The sequence below is a fragment of the Spea bombifrons genome, chromosome 7 (assembly GCF_027358695.1).
Source record: "Spea bombifrons isolate aSpeBom1 chromosome 7, aSpeBom1.2.pri, whole genome shotgun sequence".
NCBI lineage: Eukaryota > Metazoa > Chordata > Amphibia > Anura > Pelobatidae > Spea > Spea bombifrons.
In genome coordinates this window covers 5,735,271-5,762,500 of record NC_071093.1, presented here as the reverse complement: position 1 = coordinate 5,762,500, position 27,230 = coordinate 5,735,271, and the positions used below count along the sequence as shown (strand labels likewise).

At 35.8% G+C, this 27,230-nt stretch overlaps 1 protein-coding gene across 1 annotated transcript in view; it reads right to left on the bottom strand.

Annotated features, from left to right (window-relative positions):
* Positions 1–27,230, bottom strand: part of ARHGAP15 (Rho GTPase activating protein 15) — a 179,376-nt gene that overhangs the window by 136 nt on the left and 152,010 nt on the right. Inside the window, exons 14-15 of the mRNA XM_053472318.1 lie at positions 17,075–17,180; positions 1–584 (exon numbers count right to left, since the gene is read on the bottom strand). The exon at positions 1–584 is cut by the window's left edge and continues 136 nt beyond it. Coding sequence (XP_053328293.1) covers positions 413–584; positions 17,075–17,180 — 278 coding nt within the window. The 3' untranslated portion in view covers positions 1–412. The remainder of the gene's footprint in view (positions 585–17,074; positions 17,181–27,230) is intronic.

Sequence of the window (27,230 nt, the reverse complement as noted above, 5' to 3'; positions counted from 1 at the left end):
TATATTTTACCCCAGATATATTACCCTTGCGTAAATACATATGCCCCAGGTGAATGACTATACCCCCTTACAGAAAACCTTTACTCTATGAACGTCAGACAAGAACGTGGACTCGTAAACCAGAAAACCGATATTAAAAAGTACAAATGAAATAACAAATTGCTGAAAGTTCTCTCTGTACAAATATTAGACATGTAACACGTTTTCAATTCAGACGGTATGTACATTTGTACCTGAGAAGTCATTAGAAAAAAAAACTACGGCCTCATTATCTCATACTATTGGGGTTCATTCTAGAACCATCTAGTCCAGAGGGTATGGTTACAACCCAATTTTTTGGTCATTAAATGCCAATACCAGTACTTTTTTTTTTTAAATGCAATATTAATTTACTAAAAAAAATGTAAGATGTTTAACAGAAGATATTTTCATATTCCATCAACATCAGCTCAACGATCTGGTTTTGATAAACCATGCATACTGCCATGTTTCCTTTGTCCATTTCAGGCCTTAGGAGTGTGGGTCCAAATACAATTCCTAAGCTTTGTGTTGACATTAGGTTCACAGACGCCCCGATGGTGATCCTATTAAAAAAATAAATTAAAAAAAAAAAATAAATTAAAAAAATAAATAAATTAGAATTAAGAATAATAATGTATCAAAGCCATTTCTCTCATCCCATAACTAAAAGATACAAAAGAAACAATAAGAAAACAATGTCTTCTAAACATATTATAATAGTGTTGCCTACATTGTAGAAAAAATAATCTGTTTCGATACACGTGCCCATTTATAATACTTTTTTTTTTCTCGACAAACATGAAATCAGTAGCTTTCATTCGGTATTTTCTTACAAGGCTCAATCAAAATAACTATAATCAGGACAGCCTTATTAGTTTCCAAAAATAAAACATTGTTCTATCAGATGTAAAAGCAGCTAATAATTATTTTGTTCTGGGCCCACGTTACTGGATTGCATATTTAATTTTAACGAAGCTTGGCACTTGTTTTCAAGTATTTTTTTTTGTGCGTGTGAAATTTTAGGGATTTAGTTGTAGATTTTTTGAAACGCGTGATCAATCATCAAAAGAAACATGAAAATATATCTATCAGCTTTAAAGGGCAACATCCGTTTTTTTGCTTTGATGACATCATAGTAGAAGCTGGAAGCGAGAAATTGATTACAGCCACGTTGGGTTTCCTTTTGTTTTTGTTCCCCATGGTCCGTGGTTAGTCACCATTTTGTGGTGTTTTCGTTATTTAGTTGTTTATATAATTTAGACAAAAAATATTGTCTTGCCCAGTGGAAAAATTATTTTGGACTGTATTGTATGTGTAAAAAACATCCATATTGTCCAAGTACGCTCTTAAGTCCTAGAACAAGAATGGATTTTAGGGAAGAAAAATGAAAAAAGGGACTGCCCCACCAACATCGGGATACCTGGGAGGTACTTTACTATTTCCTAAAGTGGTATTATTACGATCGCCCATCTTTAAGTTCATCCCTTACTTTAATTTTTTTATTCATTTTAATAAATACAATGTTTCAAGACATTATATGTTTCTTGGCAAATAGCCGAGCCATTGGCGTCCTCCTTGCACATACCAGAGCTTGATTTTTGTTTACCCAGTAAGTACCTGGTAAGTGACCCCCCCCAGATGAAAACATTGCAGTTATTTCTTGTACCAATAACCTGTGTTACTCCGACTCGCACACGCCACCCAAAGAAAGCTAATAGTTACATGGAATGTAAACACGGATAGCTCAACGCACAAAGCATAATTACACACATATTTGCTTTCTGGCTGACCTAAGCAGTGAAGTTCTGAGGCCTTCTCGGCGTTCTAAGTTCCTGCCAACCTGTATGCCAGTAATCTTTGGGAAACGATACCAGCGTTCAGTCAAACCTGATTATAAGAACTGCTACAAATAAACCCCCTGAAACGCAGCCACGATCGTCATCACTTTCCCTCAGAAGAAACACACAACCCTACGTCACGTTGAGCATTTCTGTCCGATAAATAGTAATGTGGGGTGTCATCGAAGGAAAGTGAGTTTTGTTTCATATTTGTTCCTGAAAACTTTGAATTCCTCAATGATAAGGAGGCCGCGATCATAAGGGACCCAGGTTTCCCTTCCTAGGACAAATGGAGCATCCTTACCCCCAGAACTAATGGACCATAAGAGCAGACCTGTCCTGATACATGATCCACTTTTAAAATAGAAATATGAAAAGTACATTTGGATTGTTTTACAGTCTATTTTATTGCGTTGTTTGAAACGTTCTAACCCCTATTCATAGGTAAGCTACATAAGGTTCAAGACTTAACAGAGAAGACCTATTCGGCCCATTTAGTCCGCGTGTTTCTATTGTTGTAAAGACTCAAACCTTAATCAGTCCTTGGACTCGTCTTAGATTCAGGAGCTTAAACAGATTCATACAAGTTTTATGTTCGTTCCTAACTGCATTTCTTGTATGTGAATTAACATAATTTATTAAAAGAATACCAAATCAGCCTGATTGTGGTCACCCAGTTATAGGAAAATCCCCTTTCATTTGGATAATGTAGAAACAGAAAAGGATATTTGGGTTAAACACAAGGCTTTTTTCCCCACCCAACAAGGCACTAACAATAACCAGTTGTTCCTATCGTCATACATTTAATAATACCAATAGATTATATTCCTATTTATGTTGTTTTTTTATTGCTGTAATTGTTATGTCCAATTAAACATCTTGAAAAATTGTCAATCAGTTAAGAAAATGGGATGCACACAAGTAAATTCCAATTAGTAATTAGTTAATAATAACACAACGTATACATTTACGAAACCCTAGTTGTGTACATTGTGCAATGCTTCATATGAATGTATTTCACAGCTTATTATTTTAAGAACTCAAGCAATCGTTTGTTATTTCCCGTTCTCCCTTTTTTCGCTATGACTATAGATTTTCCCACAATGTATTTACATTTTTTTGAATTTAACTAAAATGAATTCTTATCGAAATAATCCCGCTTATCTGAGATGGTTCTTGACTACATGAAAAGCCCAAAATCTGTATCTTTCCTTGAGCACATAGTTGTTAAATCCTGTATGACTGCATGGGCCAAGATATAGATGTTTCTGTGAGCGGAATCAAGTCGGAACAGAATTCCTTTATAACTACAGAGATACATTGTGTTACAATAATAGAATGTGGGGCCATTTCTAACACAATATTGGTTCTTCATGAAACAAGTTAAATATGGAAAGTTTGTTAAATGTAATAAAATGTGTCAACCATAACAGGTGTTAAAAAGATTGTGATGGTAGAACACAGTAGGGATGGATATCTATTGATGATTATGTACCCCAAAATTTTCAAGATGGCGTTTAGACATACGAACACTGCTTATTCCACTGCTTAAAGCACTCATTACCTTGGATGGTTTGAGGGATTCCTCTTTGGTCGAACACAAATATTTTTGTTACCAAGAATGCTTTATGCACTAAAGAACATAAAGTCATAATTTCTGGTGATCCAAGTTGATGACAAGTTAAGAATTGAAAGAGGATCTGTCCTTGGAATGGAGGATCTTACTGATGACATGCTGAAGTTATTGATGACTTAGAACCTTCTCACCTGAAGGCCACATGAAGCCCATCTCTAGGCTGAAATGCTTGTATGAGTTGACGCTAGAGTAATGCTAATGTTTTCTATTGGGTGATCAGAAAGATCACTGAAGTTAGTTAACCTATTGTGCTTCTGTTGGTTGACACTACATGGTGACGGAATCCTGATGGTAAATGGAAAAGCATGAGATAACGCCCAAATTATTTATAAACTGGTCATTGGTTCTTTGACAATGGTCCTAAAAATGTCCTAGAACCTACATTGTGCTAAAACAAAAGTAATTTTATCACTCAAGTCTTGGTATATAATCCACATGTGTCTACTGTCGATTCCCCAAAGCAGAGAGCTTATAGAAGAATGGAACCTGGCATTACATCAAGATCAGTCCCGCCTATGAAGAGTCAACCACAGGGAGCCGCTTCCAAAGAAGGGTTGAGCTGGCCCTGTCTTATGCATTGTTCAAATTATGAGGTCACTTTCAAGAAATTTCACTGATTTAATTAAACTTTTTAGTCCGGCCAAACTTTTCTTGAAGCAACTTTCCAAAGTAAAATGAAGTTATGGAGTCGAAACCACAATTTTGCTTCCAGCTCCTACTGTAGTGAATAAACCCCAACATAACACAAAATGCTTCAACAATCAAACAAATAAATAACAATCGGCATGATCTGGCCATAAGCGGTTGGCCATTTAGCTAACAAATGTACATTTATTTAATTTAAAATAAAGAAAATTTATGGTAAAAGAAAAAGCATACACACATTTTGAGCAGCGAAATCCAGAATGAAAGTTGGTAACTTTTATGTATAAACAGCATTTTCTAAGACATAAAACGACAATGTAACAGCTTGTGCTATTGTACACAGAGGAGGTGGAATCACTTTCATTGTGGTTTCTATCATTTTTCCAATAGATTTGTTTTATTGCGCAACGGCAAAACATTTGAACCATGCCAATGCAAATCCAGCTGTTGTTTAAAAGCATGGACGGATTCGATTTTTACGTCTCGTTTTGGTTACTTTTAACCCCGAGGACTTGAATTATCATACAGAACCATAGTCATAAAATGATTCATATAATATCAGAAAGGCCAATGCTACTTTATATCAAAGCCAGATAGCAGAGGAAAGCTCCGTAAATTCAAAAGTCAGACAAAATCTAACGCCACGTTCCAAAGACAGGACTCTACCAGCCTCTACCACTTCTGCTGGGATACTGTTCCACGGGCTCAAATTGCATTGTTTTCAATGGGTTTTGGGACCACCCATTGTCCTTAAGGGGTTAAACAAAGTAACATAACAATGTAAACTTAAAAAAAGTCCATCACATTAATATATGATCAAAACATTGGTTACAATTTTAATGAATTACTCTTCTCACCCAAGTAATAATATTTTTGTCATTTTAAAGTCTACAGCTCAAGAGTTTGAGTAACTAATACATTAAATTTGAATTTATTTTTTAATTGTTAAATATCAGCAAGTTTTTTTTTTTTTTTTTTTTTTTACCATAGTATTATACTAAATAATACTAAAGTAATAATAATAAATAAAATACACCAAAAAAATCGGAAGATAATATTAAAATAACAGTTTTAAAACTAAATATTTGAGTATTTATTATAAAAACTAAAGCATTTTATGAGGTTTTACTCAAATTGAAATGTTATTGTCAATGTAGTCTCTACATGTATATATATATATTATATATATATATATATATATATATATATATATATATATATATATATATATATTTAAGGAGCCTTTAAATAAAAAATAAATTAAAAAAAAGCCACTGCCGTATGGTTGAGCGCTCTCTCTGTACATGTGTGAACAAGTGAAAGCAACGCCAGGAAAGAAAAAAAATCCAACTTCATCCAAAACTGACTCATATAATTTAAGTCAAAATACAATTGAGCGTTGTCATGACAAAATGATAAGCGCATGAAACTAAATGAAACAAAGTGTGATAAATTAAGCCAAAGTATTAAAGCCAACTGGTCTAAAGCAGTGAAAAACGTAGCATAAAAACTGTCATATAATAGTTTAGGAAAGAAAGTGCAGTTAAAAAAAGGACCAGAAGCAGATCTGGATTCCACCAGAAGCACCACAAAGACTGACCCTCTGAAAATAGTCACAAAAATCATTGGTTTCTCTCATTTTCTTGTGGAAGAGATCCTACAAATTAGGGGTGTGAAGTAGATTAAGATACTAAATTAGTCGAACTCAGTAAAATTAACGGTGGGGTAACAAAATGGCAGACAAGTTGTGATGTATGAAAAACAGGAACTGGACCCAGGTTTTGGCCACCTACCACTTCCTCCATGGTCGTCGTCCTCATGGTCATCATGGTCACTATGGAGGGTTTGTGGGCTACACACAATGGTTCTCAGTAGGGCAATATGTCCTTAGTTATGGGACAGAGTGGTGCCCATTGGAACTACCTCCCTGAGCCTAGTTAGCCTAGACCAGAATATGCCACTGGGTAGGGTAAGTCGTGTGCTTTAGCCTAGATCTTTAAGGTGACGCTGCTTTAGGTAAATCGGACTTCCTATCTGCCCCAGGCCTAATGAAGCCCAAGGAGGCAGCTCTGGACTGGCTACCTGCCACTCCGGGCAAATGCCCGTTACGTCTCTGGCCAACAGTGCCACATACCCACCGGTGGCACCTGCTGCAGTGTGTGGCCCCTGGCTGGATATGTCTGGTCACACATTACGTGGGCATTAAAAAGGCAGTGTGCAGCGGGGCATATCCAGCCGTCGGCTGCCCTTTCATCATCGGTCTTAAAGTGTTTGTCCAGTCCGGCCCTGAAAACAATTCTAAACAGCTTTTTTTCCCCCACAACATATTTTTATGTTTTATTAATATTTTTTTTACATTTAATTCCTAATTTTAAATTCTGCCCGTTCTGAAAAAGTTCTGAAAAGTCTCTTTTGCGTAGAAGATACTTGTTTCAACTAAAATTTCCTTTTACGAGATTACGGCACATTTTACGCTTTCATACATAAAAAATGTCAGATTCTAGATATTCCGTTTATCCGAACCCGGAAAACAGCTGTATTTAATTTATCAGACTCTTTTGATACGCCTAAAAAAAAAAATGAACGCATTATTTAACTGGTTTAATTAATTTTCAGGTGCCAATAGCGCAAATAAATAAAAATATGATGAAGCAATATCGCAGTGATTCATGGTTTCGACGTCTGCAAATACATGGGAGACAAAAAGAATTAGTAAAATAAATTATATTAAATCGGCTAATTGATTCCAGGCGACTAGAAAATGCAGGTGGGATGCAAAATGCGGAATGATAATGAAAACCTATAAATCAACGGTGACAATTGCAATGCTTATGTTTAAAAGCTACCTGTAATCACACAAAAATGGATTCATTTATTAATTGCTTTTTTTTTAAAAAGGACTATAAACCCCATCACTCTCAGCAAATGATGGCTGATAATGGCAGGTATAATCCCCAGGTAGAAAACCTCAATTTAACTCGTTTTCCAGCGTAAGGCAAATACATAGTCCCTGACAATGGCAATTAGGGAATTATAACTCCAATGGGGAGGATGGGGATGATGGGAGTTGTGACCCGCAACGGCAGTTGTGCGAGAAGTAGTCCGTCCTTGCTGATCGGCAAAAAAAGAAGCCGGATTTTTTTGTGTGTTCGCGGGGAAAGGCTGTACTTAATCCAATGTGACAGGCAGTGCCAAAGATGCCAGTGGTAATTAATTAGCACTTAATTTAGACCACAGAACAACGGGATATAGGGATTGGTGTTCAGCGCCATTCTCCCCTAGGCTCTGTTGTACGAGGGTCAGGAGTTTGTCTGTTGTGTTGAAGGTCAGTAAATAAATTGGCAGAATACAATGACGCTCCACTTTCATGATAGATATCCCTCACCCCTATAAATGCTTTTGGCAGCCGGCTTCTGAAATGAAACTGTGATTCTTTTTTTTTATGTAGAATTACAAATAAGGTGGAGATGAATGGAAAAAAATGTAAATACATAAAAGGGATTTAATAAAAAGAACCGGGAGGGGGGGTTATTTCAAAGAACGAGAAATTTAAAAAAAGAAGACATCACAAACTAAAATGAGAGGATTAGAGGCAGTTTTACTTTACTGTGAGGGTGGTAGATAGGTGGACCAGCATCCCAGCCGAATAGTAAGGGGATTTAAACATACACAGAATAGGCATATGGTTATCCTGATTCTAAGAGGAATTTCTAATTTATTTGTTAATTTCCTAAAGGACGTCTGCATTAAATATATATCTATATATATATATTTAATGCATATATATATAAATATATATATATATATATATATTTAATGTGTATATATATATATATATATCATATATATATATATGATATATATATGATATATATATTATATAAATCATATATATCATATATATATATATATATATATATCTCATATATCTCATATATATATATATATATATATATATATGAAATATATGAGATATATATATTAAAGGTGTATATATAATATATATATATGTATATATATATATATATATATATATATATATATATATATATATATATACATATATATATATATATATATATATATATATATATATATATATATATTATATATACACCTTTAATACGTAATAATATATAAAACATTAATTGTGTGCAAATATTATTACACCAAAAAAGTACTAGTAGTATTACATGTAAAAAGTGTTGTGTAGAAACACGCTCGTACCTGATTTTTGTTTAAAGTACATTCACATCTAAACATTTATTCCGCTTCAGGATTTATTACATATCGGTCCAACATATTTCCCATGATATTAAAAATTGCTACAGACGCAAATAGTGCTTTTTTTTGTTAAACAGACAGAATTCCTTTGAATAAAAGTCTGCTTATGTCTATAGCAAAGTTATTATAATCATATCAAACAAGCATAACCTGATTCAAATTTTTGAATATTTTAAAATGCGGAATGAGGGCAAGAAAAATAAACACCAGATTGTATGTTTTCAAGGATAAAAAAAGGTAGAGTGGAAAAAGCTGCTTTTTCTTGACCACAGTGTCATACTCTGCGTTTAGAACTGCATATTGAATCCAGGCAATGCAGACAAGAGGAAGACTGCTGGCTCCATGCTATTATTCAGCATGCCACAACAAAGACTAACGTAAAAAAAATTATAAAAAACCTTTTTTTAACCATGAACTTTTACAGATGTATTTAAAACACCATTTTTTTCCATTTGATGTGCTGTTTCTGTATAATGCTCAAACTATTGTAAATGTGTACCCCGATAACACCAAAAATGTTAAGAATATGTCTCAAAACTATTGTGTGCACCAAATCCAATGTCTAGATGAGTATTTGGGAACACCTCATTGCCCCAGTAAGACCAAGGACATCGGAAATCGCCAACATTCCGATCCGCGGAATGTTTAGAATGTTGTAAAATAAACAATAATGCGTTGAGTCCACCCAAGTTGACTCTTAATATTAGGTGGTCCCCTCTTAGGTGGTCACATCTCGTTCAGATATAAATGTCAGGCTTCCAATATTATTGTGTTGCTTATAAAATGTAATTGTTTTGCTGACAACTTGGATTTTGGCCGATTGGAAGATTCCAATATGGCCACTGGAACCTCTTTTTATCAATGACAGAAGCAAAGTTGGTGGTCTACATCTTTCTAACTTTTATGGAGGATACAGCCCAAAAATAATCACGGCTTGCTATACTTTGCTCGTTCTCGTTATGAATTATTAGTGGAAATATAGATCTTGAGAGGTAAAAGTCGTAAGGAACGATTCCTCGTCACTTCAACATGTGCTGTGCAGAGCTGGCCCGCTTTTAGAAGGCGCGGGGAACAAACATTTCACATTCACAGATGCTGCTAATTTGGTGTGGTTTGGAGTATAATTTAGATCAAAAAGATCCATGTAAATGAGTCAGAATTTCTTAATTAGGTGCTTTTAGAGAGAGAGAGAGAGAAAAAAAGTCTTGGACCACATCAGTAGGTGGGGGTGTGGCGCCCACAATTCTGGAGTCTTTCCTTTGGGTACAATTCAATATCATTTAGGCACATTTTTTTTTCTCATTTTTGAGGCACAATAATAAAATCTGCAGATGGTAGAGACATAACGACGCTACTTCAGAAGAATTGCATAAAACGCAGTCTTTTTTTTTGGCTTACGCCTTCTTCTAGGTCACTCTGTTGTGAGTTAGCAGTTTCTTACATTTGACTGCCAGATTTTTGTTCCTATTAGAATTGGGGCGCTTTCCAGTCTACAATCTCCTCCTTAATTTTCCAAGTGGTATTTGTTTATAAGGATTCCCAGATCTTTTTACGGCCGTCCAATATACTGTCACAATACTAATTAGGAAACTAGCAACCGAAGAAATGTATTTTAATCAAAATACAAGATTATACATTGTTTTCCTAGCGCGCATGCTGCGGTATAAAAATGTATTTTTAGTAATTTGCCCAAGCGACAGAGTGCATTTTAAAGATTCCTAACCCCTCTCATACATATATATTTATCATAACTCTATTTCATGTAAAAATCCATGTATTTTTGCTTATAGGCCAAAAATGTATAAGAGCGTGTGAACAATTTTACCTGCGCAGAATAGAGTTTGCTAGATTTTTTGCATCTATGATTGAGAGGAAGGTATACGGAGTTAAAAGAGAAAGATCAAGGGAAAAAAAGAACTAGGTATGGATAAGATGATAAATTATCACGAGAAAATAACTATTTACAAAAGATAATGGTATTGTATTCATCATAGATGCTTGAAATTCATGTAAAAAGTTAACAATATAATATTCAGTAGCCATACTTAAAAACATATATTATGGAAATATTATAGTGTTTTTAGATAGTTTTAAAGAAGGAGATAGGGAAGGGTATTTTTGATTGTTTTTTTTTATACTCAGATTTTGCCGATATTTCATTTCAGGCACTTTTAAGTTTGAGTTCTTTTAGAAGATTTGTATGAATTTTAATTTAAATGAAAATTGTTAATTTGTACAAATGTCTGAAAACGAGGAGGGATCCCAACCAAACAAAGGAAGAAAACATACCAGAGAGCTCTGAATTTTCCTTGCATTTTGTTGTTTTTTCCACTCTCACTCACTTTTATTCGTAATTTGTCAGCCATAATTGAAAATATAATTTAACCCAGAAGAGCATCGAGGTCAATTCCCAATCTATTCTTATTTGCTTTGGTTTTTCTGGTGTTCCTGACTCAGAAGATCACAGCCTCCTTGGTTTTATCATATTGAATAGATTTGTATTTGAAAATAAAAAATATATTTTCTGAAATTTTAAAGAAAAAGAGAAAATAGGAATGTCAGCCATTTTCGATGATATAATTTAACCCGGAAGAGTCAGATTGGGGGGTATAACATCCCGATCAGTCCACAACTCCATCATAAAAGCTAAGGGAACTCGCTACATCAGCTTGCCAATACACCAGATGTGAAAGATGGATCTTTTCTCTTTTTTTCTCTTTTTTTTTTTCTTTTTTCCATGCTAGACATCTGGGTTCAGCAATTTTCATTCAAAGAAGAAGAAGAAGCAGCAGATAGGGAGTGGTATACTCTACCATCACCACCAATCTCTTCGCGCGATTGTAACAAAAGAAAAATAGATGCCTAATAGTTGAAGAGAAGCCTATAATTTGTTTGGAAAAAGTCCAACTCTTTTCTTGTTTTACACAAAAAAAGAACAATTTCATTTTCCTTTCAAAACTGGTTTCATTTTATTTTTTAAACCGACAGAAAATGTTTGTGTTACAGATAAAATAAATAACTTTTTTTTATCCTTGGGGTGATCTCTAGCGTATTCTTGCAATGGAGTTCATACAGGTTTGATAATTTAAACTGAATAACCAATGACTGTTTAATAATTTTCTGTATGGCTACTAGTTTTTGCTGTAAAATTAAAAATAATTGAATAAATGATGTTAAAAGGGAAGACTAAGTTATATCGATCTGTATGGCTTGGGCAAGAGAAGAGAAAGGGGAGATGTGATAGAAACATTTAAATAAGATTTAACAAAGCACAGGAAGAAAAAGAGGATAAATGCTAGAACGAGAAGTCATAATCTAAATCTAGAGGGTCTGGGGCAAATATATAGTAAATAAGTAGAATATACTTCTAGCAGAAGTGGTAATACGATGACCAAGATGAAGGACTGAGTATGGTTTGAGTCAGATGGCCAGAACAGTTCTTATCTGCCATCAAATTCTATGTTTCTATAGCTAAAAAAGATACATTCTGAATTTTCATTCTACTGAGTCTACTGGTCGAGTTAAATGTGATCCTGGAGCAAAATAGTCTTATCACTACAGTAACCGGCAAAATGGTCTAATCAATAAAGGGTTTCCATCGGCTGCCATGATGAGAAGACTACCTTTTAAAGTTCTAGAATGGAAAGACATTCACAAACATTTCTTTTGAGTATGTCCATGGCAGCTGGCAGCCCGAGGCAACAACACCTGACCTTTTTGTAAATATTGCGAGCTTCCTCGGCGGCTTGAAGCCAGAGAACATAAACAGAAGAAGGTCTCTTGTCTGGGTTTATCTACCAACACTGCTCGGTACTTTCAAGTGGTTACAAAGGCTGGGCTTGGGGCTTGATATCTTGGCCATTAAAAGGTTTCACTTAAAGACTCACTCAATGATATGAAAACAATGTTTTTTTCCCTGACTCCAGGAAATAAAATGAAAAAATGACATCAGGATGAAGACATGGAATGTGGTGATGTGAATTCCATTAGATGAAGAACACTGGGACAGAGACAATGACTACTTGGCATCCCTTACAAAAATCCAACTGCTCTTACTGACATCTTAATAGTGGTATAGAAATGTACCTCGTTATCAGTGGAAAGAAAGTAAGAAAATACAATGATACCTTGCATTCATTTACAAGGTTTTGAGATGTAATCATCTTCGTTTCTGGTATAATTTGTCTTGAAACCCAATGCAGCTCACTAAAATCTTTACCAAAGGTTCTGGTCTACCACCCAATGGATCTGCAAGGTGGAAGGAAGTCTGAGCAGACTGTAACACTCAAAATTCCATTTATTTGGGCATGAGTGACTATGGTTGGGAAAAGGGTGTGGGGGTGCCTTCAACTGGGTCAATCCTAGACAATTGTTTTGTTTCTAGTTGAATTTCACTGAATTGATATATTATGAATTGATATATTATGATAACTATGTAACATTTCATGAACCTATGAAATTTGTACATTTTGGATGTTTTGGCAATAACGTTTATTTGTTATGTCATGACAGCGGTAGGACTTTGCCAGAAAATGGGAAGAAGATCCGTTTAGCAGCTGGAGAAAGGAGACGTTCCCCCAATTCTACTTGGTGGATTGATACTCACTGGTGGATGTGAGGACTCGGTGCTGCCCTCACATGGTGGTGCGAGTGACGAACACTTTCATTGGACATCGCCAGTGCATCGTAGAGTTTCTATCGCAGAATTAATGTTGATACATGTAACATGCTGGCAAATTTCTCTTACTTTCTGTATAATGAATAAGTACCAGGGCATTTATTATCTGCATATTGTGTCCGAGTGGTTAAGTGCATGAATGTATCAAGTGAGTTTTGGCCAAGTATGGTCTAAGGTGAAAGGGAAGTGGAGGATTCCATTAGTCATGTTCTATGTAAACTACTTTGATTTTCATAAATCAAACTAATTAATAAAAATCAGTATAAATCAGTTTATACATCATACATACAGTTTATAAATTAGCAAAAAAAAAAAAACCCTAAATGGATTTTTTATTAGCCAAAAATGATTTTTGGCAAAACATAATCAAACCTGATAACTCTGTGTAGTGTGTGCGTTCTTCTCTTAAAATATAATATAAGAGAACAATATTTATGGCTCGTCATAATTTTGCTTGTTTGATTTAATACATTTTTGCCATACATAACTTCAATATAACAGAATCGCTACATAGTAAAGTGTAATTTAATACAAGCCTTGACTCACAGTTATGGCAAGGGATAAAATAAAGCATTTTTTTTTTTTATTGCAATAGATAAGAAAAATAACGCCTTAAATATTTATCAGCCTTTGATAAAAGTTGGCAGCGTACATTTACTTCCATATTAGATTTCTATTTCTAGTTCTGAAACGCAGGATACCTCCAGGTAATGTCACTCTCAATAACTAATGGCATAGTGTGACTTCACGTGTTAGCAGCACGGCTACCGAGTGTTTATAAAACTGCAAAATCCAGTTATTTTTAATCAAGTTGAGAATTCTTTATTTACACACATAGAATTCATATTTACCTGTGCCAGAGGTAAAATACAAAGTTAAATGTAACACATTAGAACCATTTTATCATGACAAGTGTGAAATGTTTACTGATGCCAGGGACTCTCTACTTATCATCGGAAGTGACGGTGCTATTACTTTATCTATATTTACTAAATAAATATTGAATTCATTAATTACATGTGTATATGTAAATAATTATATAAATATCTACTAAATAAATATTGAATTAATTAATTACATATGTATATGTAAATAATTATATAAATAGCACTGCCACAGGAACCAAAGGAAAAACATATGACAAAAACAAAATAATACATTCTAGATTAAAAATGTAATTATATATATATATATATATATATATATATATATATAATTTTATTTTTATTTTCATTATTTTTTTTAGAGGCAAACAAATAAATATTTTTTTAAAAAATAAAATAAAAAAAGGCAGATTAAAACAGAAATACACAATTACTGTGCATGATTAATTGCTGTAATATGATCATCAATATAGTTGGCACCCGCCATGTAATTATGTATATGAACTGAATCAATAGGAATGCCATGACAAAATAATCAATGTTTTAAATATACCGTATTATATTATTGACAAAGATCCAACATAAATTTACTGCAAGAAAGGGTATGCACGTTATCAATGTTTCATTCAGAGAGAAAAAAAAAAAACATAAAATTGCTTTTATAATTAAAAGTAGCTTGACATGGAACTCATTCTTGTATTTATAGGAGATAATGGGTGAGCAGGTCATTGAGATCCCAACCATTCCGGTGACATTAGGATCTGGAATGTATTTAAAATGCAAAACTCCCAAGGATATTCACTGCGTATTTAGCACAATTTATATGGAAAATTAATAGAAGTTTAATTAACCCCTTAATGACAAAGCCCGTAAAAATGCATTGTTTTCAATGGGTTTAGGGACCGCCCATTGTCCTTAAGGGGTTAATACAATTGCGGGGTTAATACAATTGCAAGGTAAATACAAAGTAAAGACATCATACTTCTATTTAGGTAAAATACAGGTATGGAGTGAACACGTGGAAGTAAGTTGCAGGCATCCATTATTTTGTGGAAATGGTAAAGTTTCCATAAGAACTAATTACTAATTTTTATTTGTGTACATTAGGAATCCTAGGCCTGAGCCAGGATAAAGATTTAATTTTGTTAATTTGCTCTTTTAATAAATGTTACAAGGAACCCATCACCATTACATAGCACGGCATTTATTTTTATAAATACGTCTTCCAAGGGTCTTGGCCAACTTTAAAGCTAAAAGAACTTTTATTCAGAATTCAACAGAACCATAACATTTTATTTTAATTTGTGTCCACAGTATTAACTATTCCGTTGTGTTCAATACGTCTTTCTCTGTTCTTATGTTTTTTATCATGTTTCATTCAAGGTTTAGCTCAAGCAGGTGATCTCTTCAGTTTGGAAGTTTCAAGTAATAATAAAAAAAGAGAGAAATGGAATGAAAGATGCCCGAGGATGCTGACCCTTTAACAAACCGTTCAATCATGCAGCGAGGGGTTAAATGAACTTTACAAAGATATTTAGGAGGAAATAAAATCATTACTTGCACCATGTGTTGATTTCTTCATTTCCCTTCAAAGTGGCCCACAGCAGGCTCCAATTAGAGTGTGACTCTGTGAGGTAATGGAGTTTAGCCACACTTTGATTGGATCCTGCTGCTGGTTGTAGACTCCGCGAAGAAAAAAATATCGATAAATGCTGTGCACAACTTTAATATCCGAGCATGATGCCCCCCCTCGCCCCCCCTGCTTTTAAATACCTGTTACAAAATATCCAGTTAAAGGGACAAAGACGAAAAAGACACATATACCTTGTGTGACTTTGTAACTGTTGTCTTGGAGACACTTGGAAACATTTTAATCCTTTCTTTCCTCCCAATGTTGCACTTTTATTAAAGGTCATAACGCATAGATTTCCCCATATCGTGTTGTTGAGATGACATTAAAATGAACCAATCGCGGAAGGAAAACTTTGTATTAACAAGTAGAATGAAGCTGATCAACTTTTTAAAGTTGAGGAATGGGTTCCAATCAGGGTGTAAAGACTTTCCAATTATTGAGATAATACAATGGAACCTAATACTTCCTTAGGGCCACACATGGACAGGGTAATAGCATTAAAATCTCTTATGTTGTATTAAAGGGGGGCTGTCAATTATCTTTTTATCACTGAACCGAATTTTTATACCTGTGGAACATATTAATCATCACTTTTAAGTATAATATACTGCATTTATTTCTATGCTGTGGAATGTGGAAGCTACCGTGGAAGACAACTAAGCTTAAGACGGTATCTCCTTGTAAGAAGAAGTTATGCTTTTGCTTTAGGCACTGGGGTTAGAGGGATGGTGCGGTCAATTTGTGACATGTTGATAGCTATTCATTTAGCTTAATAAGGCAATTGGAAGAAAAATAATTTATTTCCAGAACTTAAGTTTAACACATTTCCACTGTTTATAATCTCATTTCTTTGAAGGCTACAAAACACTGGATAAACTCACACACTATATGACCAAAAATATGTGGACATCCATTGTTAACAGGTGTATAAAATCAAGCACATAGGCAGCTACCTCCATAGACAAACTAGAAATACATACAAGAAAGACATTAGCGGAAGAAATAGGGACAATGGATTTGGGGAGGACAGAGGTCTGACGCTCCTAAATAGGAACAACAATTAGAACATATTTTTGATATTACCTTAACACAAGAAAATCATATTAAACAACATCTGGCCATATAGTCTGCTAAATCAGTGAGTCCAAGAAGTTACTAAGTCCTACTTGGGCATACAGAAGGATTCCAATGGAATTATCAGCGATGGGTCATGAGAAATGACCGGGCTTGTTTAATAATAGAAGACAATCTATGTATATTATAGTTTGTTCAAATAGCATTTATAATTAATTTTCCTCCTGCAAAAAATGTTCTCCACATGCGTCCAGAATCCAAGAAGTTGAGTAGGTTTAAAAATGCACAAAGCGCCCCATACAATAACCAAAGCAGGTGAATGATAGGAAGAACAAGAGCTCTACAAAGTAAGTGTTTTATGAAGCCATTTTGATAACTTACTTTCTGAGATGTTCAAAGAGGGTTTTCATGGTGTCATGGTTAGGTCGGGGCAGCTTCTTTACGAGGTTCCTAATAGATTTCACACGCAGGTCATTTTCTTGAATTTCTGAGGGTAAGATTCAACATGGATAAGTATAAAGTAATGCATTTGCTAATATAAATAAACATGATAAATATGAGCTAAATGGATCCGATAATGGGAAAGATTTGGGGCATATATTTGACCGCATGAAATGTCAAGTAGCAACTACCAAACCAAACATGTTATTTATGTGCATTAAAAAGGATATTATTGGATATTATAGCAAGATTAGAATATCCATGAGAAATATGTAATTGAATTAGAAAGTGACAACATTATCTTGGTCAGTTGGAACAGTGCTATAAACTAGAGACCTGTAGCAAATCCAATAATGTAACTGTCTCCCAGATGTACATTCATTTATAAACGTACTAAGAGGCACATTTAAATATATTGCCCTACTAATTATGTGTTATGAGCACCTGTACTAAACAGTTTCTCTCCTTAGACATTACATTAAAAATATTCTTATCCGGCTAGGATACTTTGGAGGTCTCTGTGCTATTTCTCCGGCTTGATCAGCAGATTAATCTAAGCATGTTCTCCACATGTGCAAAAGATCCACATCTGTGCATGTGAACATCTGCTTGGAGACGTAACATCAGAGAATACCGGGATCCAGCTGATGTACCGCGGAAGATCTCAGGAGAGCATCAGAAATCCGTTGTTTGTTACAATGTATTTTGGAACTCACACATGGAAGCCTCTTCACGTAGAATGGAGTCATTCAAGGCTAGCTAGGCTCTCAGTGGTCAGGGATAAGTCACTAGAGATTTTCCATGCTCTTAGTTTTCCTGCAAGAGTTTGGTAGCTTTCACCATGAGACATAATTGTTTTAAAGATTAACTATTGCTGTGTGGCTCTTAACCCTTTAGTTTTAACCTTTTCTTTAAAATCACTGGTCAATTCAAACAAAGCAAACTGAGCTTCCTTTCCAAATGTTGTAACATCCCAGTGGTATAATATTAGCTAGCTAGCTAGGAATAGATAGATTGTCCCATTTGGGCGGTGAGCCGACAAGAGTCAGGCTGCCTCGTAGAAGCCTCCTTGAGTAAATGTATACAGAGAAAACCAAGTACCCATCATACCTTATTATTTTCTGGGTCTGACCAAGAGTCTCTGGGTGAAACCCTTCTTCCCTGGGTCTCTGGGTCAGTTTCTGTTTTCTCCATGCTGAGGAGTGTTGCTTGGCCACCTCCACTCCCAGACACTTTCCCCCTTACTCCTCACCAACTGAAGGCTGTCTTGAACTAATCTCACCCCTCTTTATGAGTAGCCCCACTCCTAGGTGGCACTATCCATTCCCATTAATGAAGCCACTTCCCCAGAAGAAGGCGAGCTCCACGTAGTCGCTCCTGCTAAGTTCCCAAACACGTCCATCATGTAGGAATAACAAGTATTTATTTTGACGTTACATTGCCAATTTCTTGGCGGCCTGCAAACACGCAAGGTTAAATTCATGTTCGTGTTTTCATAAGCCCTTCGTGGCTGCGCCGAGTCGGCTCCACGTCAGGTTTTATTCAGATACTGAATATTAAGTTCAAGAAAACCGACGTGTATTTTGAAAATGCATAGTCTGCTTTTCAGAATTCTTTTAAAATAATATAACGGCAGGGAGAGCTTTGTTTTAACCCTATCTTCAGCTACTAAAACAATGATCTTGTTGGTAAAATTGATACAATACGTACATGGAGTTAAAAGTACTAAGTGTATCGGGTTTTTTTTCCCCTGCAGTACATGGAAAGTCCCACTTGCGGTACATCAAATGATTTATCACTTCTTCACAGTTGGAATTTACTCACTCACTTAATAGGACATTAAGAGCAGCAATTAAGCCGTACTCCCCAAACAAAAGCTCCATCACTTTCTAGACTCTGATATTCAGCTGTCCTTGTCTATCCATTTCTAAATCTAAAATGAACTCGTTGTCAGAATTCCGCAAAAAATTACCCCACGTTAATTGTTACCTGAGTCAGATAAGATCTATAGCAGTAGGAGCCAACGTTCTTTCAGCAGAACCAACAAAGATACCTTCGTTGCTGGCGTTCTAGCAAAATAAATCATGTTTCCAACAGCCCACTGTGCTCGCAGTCTGCCAGGATCCGCGTGTGACAATGACTTTATGAATCTGATAAAAAATTTTAATGTGCTGTAAAATTACCCCTCTGGCAGACGATTTCATGCACAGAGGTATACCTTTTCAAAATCCCAATTTAAATTTAAAATTCATCTGATGTTAACATGTGATTTAACCCTTAAAGTAAGCTGGGGTAAGCATCATCGCTAGGAATGCATAGGAACGGAATGGGTCCGTACAGGGCAGGAATTATGCTTCAGTAATTTAAAGGGAGGTTTCGAGTTTTGGTTTTAGTTTTTTTAAAATAACTTTTTACCCAAATACCGAAATAACTAGAATCTTTTGAAAAAAATAAAATATATAGTATTGATCAAAGGTTTTCCGAGCTGTAGTTTGATCACGACCACTTATTTGTAGATACTTGATACCATATCTATCAATGTTATTCATGGGTTGTCTTCATTATGGACCTCATAATGTCAGTTGTTGCTATTGTGCTAGTAATTATTTCTGGAGGAGAAGGAAACCCACCTACGTTTTTGGCTAACCATAGAGGTATCCAAATCCACGTATAGTTGATGAAACTCTATAAAAAGTCCCGAAAGCAATGGAAGTTTTTGTAGTTTGATTACCTCCCCCAAGTTGTGATAGAAGCTAATACAGTGAGCGAATTTAAACATGCATGGGATCGGCATACGGCTCCTGAATCTAAGACGAGACCAACGACTGATCAAGGTTTGAGTCTCTACAGCAGAAGAAATGGTCAGACTAGATGGGCCAAACGGGTCTTGGCTGCCATCAAATTAGATTTTTCAGACCTGTCAAGCTACTGCAGTCTGTCTGGTGAGGTAGAGTGCTGACATACTGTATTATGTCATATCCAAGCACTTCCTGTTCGGACAGTGAGTCAGTTTAGGGGGGGATTCTCTAATCCTTCTCCATGATTGGACCCTGAACATTCCTGTTAACTTTCATAGATGAGAAGCCGATGACAAGATAGAAGTAATACCAACTTCTATGTTTCGCTATGACCCCATGCTCTAAGCAGCTGCCAGACAACCTGACACCGCGCCTGCTCATATTTACACCTTTACAATCATTTAACTTCACCAATCACTTAAGCAATAAGCTATTCTAAAACAATATTCCATTAACACAAACGAAACCGTTTTACCAATTTCAATCAACAAGTGCATCGCATTTTCCATTGACTTTAAAAACGAATCCCCGCCATTTTGTGCCTTATCTCCTTTCTTCCTATAACTTTTCCGAAGACGGAAGCTTGCAATTTGCAATAGCGGAGGAGAAGGAGAAGGAGAAAAAAAAAAAAAAAAAAAGAGAAATAACTCAAAACGTCTAGAGAAAAAATTATATCTGAGAGATAAGGCTGTAAAACAGCTTAGTAAATTAAATCAAAAACGGGTTTACTGAATCACTTTATATATTTTTTTTTGGTTGTTTTTTTTTTTTTCGTTCTGTTATAAAACAAGGAAGAAAGAAAAAAATATAAAAAAGGGGTCCACGGGTGTTAACTTTAGTCAGCATTTCTGAAGAAGGATATGATGAACTCTTCCGACCGACTACGGCATTTATCAGCGCTGAGATATTATTGCCACATAGGATCGCACCATGGTTCCTGTTATCATTGAAAAAAGGGCTAGCTAATCTTAATGGTTTGTAAAGCCGTTACCTGCGCTAGTCAGACATTTATCATGATCATTTTGCCACGTAGGCCTTACACACAAAAGGTCCTTTATCTTGAAGGGACATCACTATGAATTATTATTTGCAGCTAGGTAGAAAATTGTGTGCTGTAGATACCTTTTCTCATTATAAATCACTTCTTCACATTTTACCACTAAGCTTTATAAAGCTGCTGAGACTGTACTTTCACCGCCGTTTGCTCTTTTAAGTCCCAAGGAAATATTGAGTACGGGTGCGCTAAAATGCGTAATACCATGTATTTTTTTTTTTCTCCCCACTATCTACATCGTCTTTTTTTGTACAAAAAAAAAACATTTTATGAGATTTTTTTTTATTATTATTATTTTGTTGCTGCCTGATATGATGTGGATAAAGTAACATTATTTCTCGGGTTATAAATGTCTGTGGGTATTTGCCAATATACTTGTTTTTTGACCTTGTAGGAGATATGTTTGCGTCAGATAACGTTAAGTTATTCATGTGTAAAGTATTGCGAACACAATGTCTGTCATTTCTGCCTCAATTATGTTTTATATTTACATTAAAATACTTTCACTGGACAAATTAGGACGGAGCAGGGTATTTGACGTTTACCAGTACTGGAGACATTATCGAAAGATTTAATTATTATCGGGAATATTTGTTTTATTTTATTTTTTGTGGGTTTTTTTTAAACATTTAGTGCTGCACATTGTAAATGTTGTTCTTATAGCTGGGATCACGGGACGGTGATACGATACACAGAAGACCCAGTCAACTAACCCTACAGAAGGGATAAAAGGGGTGTTTATGGAAGGTTCTGGATCAGCCCTGGCCCGAAATCCAGACTCCAAGACTTAACCTCTCAGCGGTCCATACAAATAGGACAGACAGGACAATCCTTTTCCCTTTAAGTTTATGTAGGGTTCACACCTCTAGCTCTGTATAAAGTTGGATGTGTATTAAAAGGCTTTCCTGAAAGTTTTTTTTTACTTTGGATCTACCTAAAGTATCCCATTTGGCCCCAGAATAAATTAGGAGTTTGATGTTAAGCGAATGATTCCGTAAAACTTCTGGTTTCTACTATTACTATTATTATTATTTTTTACTTTATTTATACTGGTTGTGAGAGGGAGGCATGGGGTGGGGTCCATGTATCCCTGGGGTCTCCCAATTTGTTTTACTTATATTTTGTTCTTTTATTATGTTAACCGTAAGGTGCTTAATTAATTAGAAAGGTGCTTGCATCAACCATACTCAGCTGCAGTCAGGGAGCAAGTAAAGCCAAGTGGCCCCATCGGCTCCCTGACCCTTGACATACACAGTTGCACACATATGTCCATTGTACACATACACATGTTTATACATACTTACACTACCATACACTCACTCATACTCACTGACACACACTCCCTCTCACATCACTTACACATACACATTCATGTACACACACTTACACACTCATTCTAACACACACTCCCCCTCATAGCACTTACACATCCACATCCACACAAACACTTACACTCACTCACTCGCTCCCTCACTCACGCAGCGCCTTACCTTACAGGCAGCTTTCTCTCTGACTACTCGCACACTGTTTGAGCGGCCTTGTTTTCACTGCGGGGTCAAGTAACCTTGCATTACGTGACCCAACAGCATGGTGGCTTTAGCTAATCAGTAAGTTGGACTTCTGTCCAACTCGTGTGAGTTTGCTATTGTAACCTCATGTTTTACCCAACTTGCATTTAAGTTTAGTGAACTGACCCCATTACAAAGGTTCGATCCCTTTGAACTTCTTCTTCAGATTTAAGAAATGTTAAATTTTTTCACGTTTAGCAAAATTCCAAATTCCAGCTTTGAGGAAGCAAGCTTTCTATCACGGGTCATACGAATTGTCTATTGTTACAACGAGTCCATTCCATTTTTCGAGTTGGTTTGGATAAATAAACACTCGTGCAGGAACCACAAGAACAAAACAACTGGCCTTTCAAGGTATCTTTCAATACCTCCTTCAATATATTTATAAAGGTGACTTCCTTAGCTTTTCTTTGAGACTTTAATCATTTACTGAACAAGGACAAAGACATTTGTAACAGAATAGTGTACTTTACTGCAGGAAATGCGAGGTTTATCTCTCCCACCACACATTTGAAGGGAAGTAATATATATCTTAAACCTGACATCCTTCTATTATTCTGCAAGGTATAGACGGTTGACCTTTAGCCTTTCTGAGACCTGGATGATAATTATTTCTTATAATTTATTCAGATCATTAAATACCGCATTGCTTTACTGCTAAAATAGAAACGGGACAGGAACACAGGTTGAAGTTGAATACAAATATTTAAAAAATACATTAAACCGGTGAACCTAGTTCTCTAAAACAGTGGTTAAGGCTTTTCCAGGTTTAAAAAAACAAAATCATGGCACAACAGTGTAGCATGCTTCTATATTATTCTTATAAATCAATAAAACCAAATAAATTGTCAAATATTTTCTTAATAAAAATTGATTATTTAGTGTTGTATTTTAAAAAAGTTGGAGGTTTGGTAAAGATTATATTTTATTTGCTGACTTAATTGTATAATGACACTTTTGCATTTCAATACCTAAAGGATTTGATATTTCTAAAGTTATTTTTCCTAAAAAAGATGATATAAGCCAAATAATATTTGGAAGCAGTTTGGCTATTTAGGCTTGGCCTCTGTAACCTGAGCACCAAAAAGTATTAATTTCAATGAGACATGGAAAGTGTTGATTTTTCAGTTTTACTGCAAGAATTCAGGTGGGAAAGTTAGGAAAAACTCAACAGATTGACATCTCATAAACATAGGATTTGGCAGATAGGATCCTTTCATTCCATCTAGTCTGCTGTGAAGACCTTAAGCTTGTCATATATTCAGGAGCTATAGTTCTTTTCCCAATTTTTGCCATTGTTTCTAGGATCAGAAAAATCATCCCAACTTAGTAACCCAAGTCTACACTAACCCTGATGGCTCCCAAAACCTGATCAATAAATTATTTGAAACATAAAATGTATAATGTCTTATTATAGTTTTCAATTTGTGATTAATGCCAATTAAATTGATTAATGGACAACATATTACATCCTTTCATTAAAAAACACCTAGCACTTGGCACATTCGAACAGTCTTTTGGATACAAAGTTGCATTCTTTATCTAGCATAGATCCTAGAATCTATCTAGTTTTACTTCTGGAATACATTGAGGAGATAATTTATATTAATATACATTTTACAATGGAACATTTATGATGCTGTACAGTGTTTGCCAAGGACGAGCAGTACTGGGTGGTATGGAAGGCATTGGGTAGACCTTAATGTGACGTAGGTCGCTTGATCCTAAGCAAAAGAACACTAAATCATACAATGTATTTATTCTTATTATTTTCTTACTTGTAGTGAGAAATGACCTCTCTATTAAATATTTTTGTACCGCAGAAATTTTCACATTGATAAACGTACTAAATATGTGATGAAGTGGAATAATCAGCAAGAATTTTAATACCGAGATGCGTTCACTTAAGAAAGATTCTAATGCTCATCTCCATCGAGAAACACTTTACACACAGAGAATTAATCTGCGCTCGGAAAAGTTGATTGTTAATGTATCAAACTCCAGGTGCCTGAAACAGAGGGAAATAACCAATAACAATCATTTTTTTTAACATATTTGATGGTACTGATTATGCAATATGCAACTCTAAATGGCTTATAGCACATTGTAGCATGGTTCCATCCCATTGGCTGCAGTAGGGTGCAGGCAGATGGATGACAGTGACAGGGAGAAAAGTGCTTTTGCTTATTCGTGCGTTAAGATGCCATCCAGAAGCTATGTGCACTGCAGAAACTTCATTAGGATGCCAGGATAATGGTAAACTACCACTCAAAGTGACACCCCATTTCCTGCTTACTGAGCTCTCCAACCTCGGCAGATGTCAACAATCTCATGGTGCTACAAAGCAGACCTAACTCTCTAGTTATGCTGTCACCGGCGTATTTTTTTTTCTCCCTTCACGGCATCATGCATTACATGCCCTGTGCAACAGAAAATCTCATACAGAAACGAACATGCTGCTTTTGATCAAAGCAAAGACACATCACAGGCTGTAAGGAGACGCACCGGTTGCGTTCGATGTGAGGACATGTAGTGTCACGCCTAATGATTTTGCAGCTTGTTTTTCTACTGCCTACCTGCAAGAGGACATACGTCTTATTCCACTCACAGAACAACCCATATAACACCTTTATGTTTAAATAGATAACGTTAACGCAGTGTTAATTAGTAACGTGAATTCAACCAAGGGATGAGAAGTCACGCTGGTCAAGCTACAAACGTTATTGCTTATTTGAACCAAACTAGGCCATCAGTTGTAAGCTCATGGGTTGAATTATTCTTAATTCTGATTTTTTTATGTCTTTGAAATGTAAAAGTTTGGTCTCCTGTATTAAAGAGAACACTGGATAAGTATATACCACATAGCACATTACAATATCATCCAATCACAATGTGAAGTTAGAGACTAGGCGCATTTTGTCCCGGGTCCTTTGTCATAATGTATCCTGTACCCAATGTAGTGAATCTTCAGACAGAGATGGACCTGCAGTTCAAGACATGATTAAATAAAATCATAATACTTGTAATCTGATAACGAACAGAGCCGTAACACTGAATGTATGATATTTCATATCCCTGCTCCTCTCGGTAGAAGTAATGAATACCATGAAAGAAAGCAGGGATAGCAGACTGACGGAAGGAGGTGCTGTCTGAGAAAGCAGGACGGTTGGAAGATAGAAATTGAGATGTTTATGGAGAGAAGATATATGGAAAGGTAACTGTACGGGGTAACGAAGGGCAAAGTGATCAGGGAGGATATGAGAAAGTCAGAAAAGAGAGAAGAGCATGATGGGTAAGAGAGGGAGGTGGGATGCTAAAGGCAAGAACTAGGTACAAATAAGAAGAGAAAGTAAATATAATGAAAAAGGAAAAAATCATGGAGGTGCAAAAAAACCCCAGAAAAAATGAGTACGTAAGGAAGAGAAAAAGATATTTTGGGAGGAAAAAAAACAGAGAGAAAAGGCAAAAATAAAGAAATAATTGAATGCAGTCACTGGGTCTATATTTAAAACACACATGTACTAATATCTGATGTGGTCACGCATGATACGTAGGAGTAATTCTTCTTTGTTTTATAACGTAAACACCTGCGCTAAATTAGAAAGATAAGCGTAAAACACTGTATGTTTCGCGTGTTAAAAACCAGGCGAGCAGAAAATGTTTGGGCTTTCGTAAAATGTAACACAATTACCTGAAACAAAATATTTATTTTACGTGCGTTATCACGGCACATCTCGTTGTTTAGGGGATCCGCTCGGTTTGGACGGTTGTTTATCGTATCATCCGAATAATACTAGACCTGGCCTTTTGACTTTGAACCAAAACCAAATTTCAGGCTGTGAGGAAATTGTTCTACATTTCCTGACAAATTGAGTTAAGCAGACATTAAGTGGGCTTTAAGAAAACAAATGGCCGTCTTTATCACAGGTGGACACTGATGGCTTAATGGGGCCTGGGCTGATTGTATCACTTCTAATGGCTTGACGGGAAGCATTAGGGTTTTTTTTTTTTTTTTTGCATAAAAAAAACTGGCAGTAAGAATCCTGCTAACACAGACCTGTCAGGCGTTCCGTCTCCCTTTGTGCAAGGAAGCAGATGTTTGTGAGTATACTATGAACTGGCATTAGAGCAAGTGACAGATGCCTGTTTAAATGCCAGGTTTGTGAATGTCTACAGCAGGAGTATGTTCTGAGTCACCACAACCCCGTCCGCTAGCGTAGGTAATTCCCAAAAGAACTCGCTACATCCCAGCCGTGTTTACTGCTTCTCTTAGCAACCGGCTGCATTTGTGTACGCCGGGGCCAGACGGGAACAGTAACCACATATCTGAACTGCCTAAAAATAGCAGCCATTTCTATTCGCCCCGATTCCTATGGCGTTACGAAATGTGAAAATAAATAGAATAAGATTAGAGAGGAAAAAAAGAAGGGATTCGTAAAGGTCCCCAAATAAATTTCAGATGAGTTTCGTTATTTGGGTGGGAATGCTTGTCCGTCATAGATTTAATGAGGTTGAGTTCATGTCTGCTGCAGGACGTCTTTGAAAGTAAAACTTTGTGTTCTGTTTTTTTAAATATGTGGCTGGTAATGAAATACAGAATGGGGATGGAAAGGTTCTAAAGGGTTCTTGATCCATCGCCCAGGAGCCAACAGGTAACAGCAACTCAATTTGCTGCA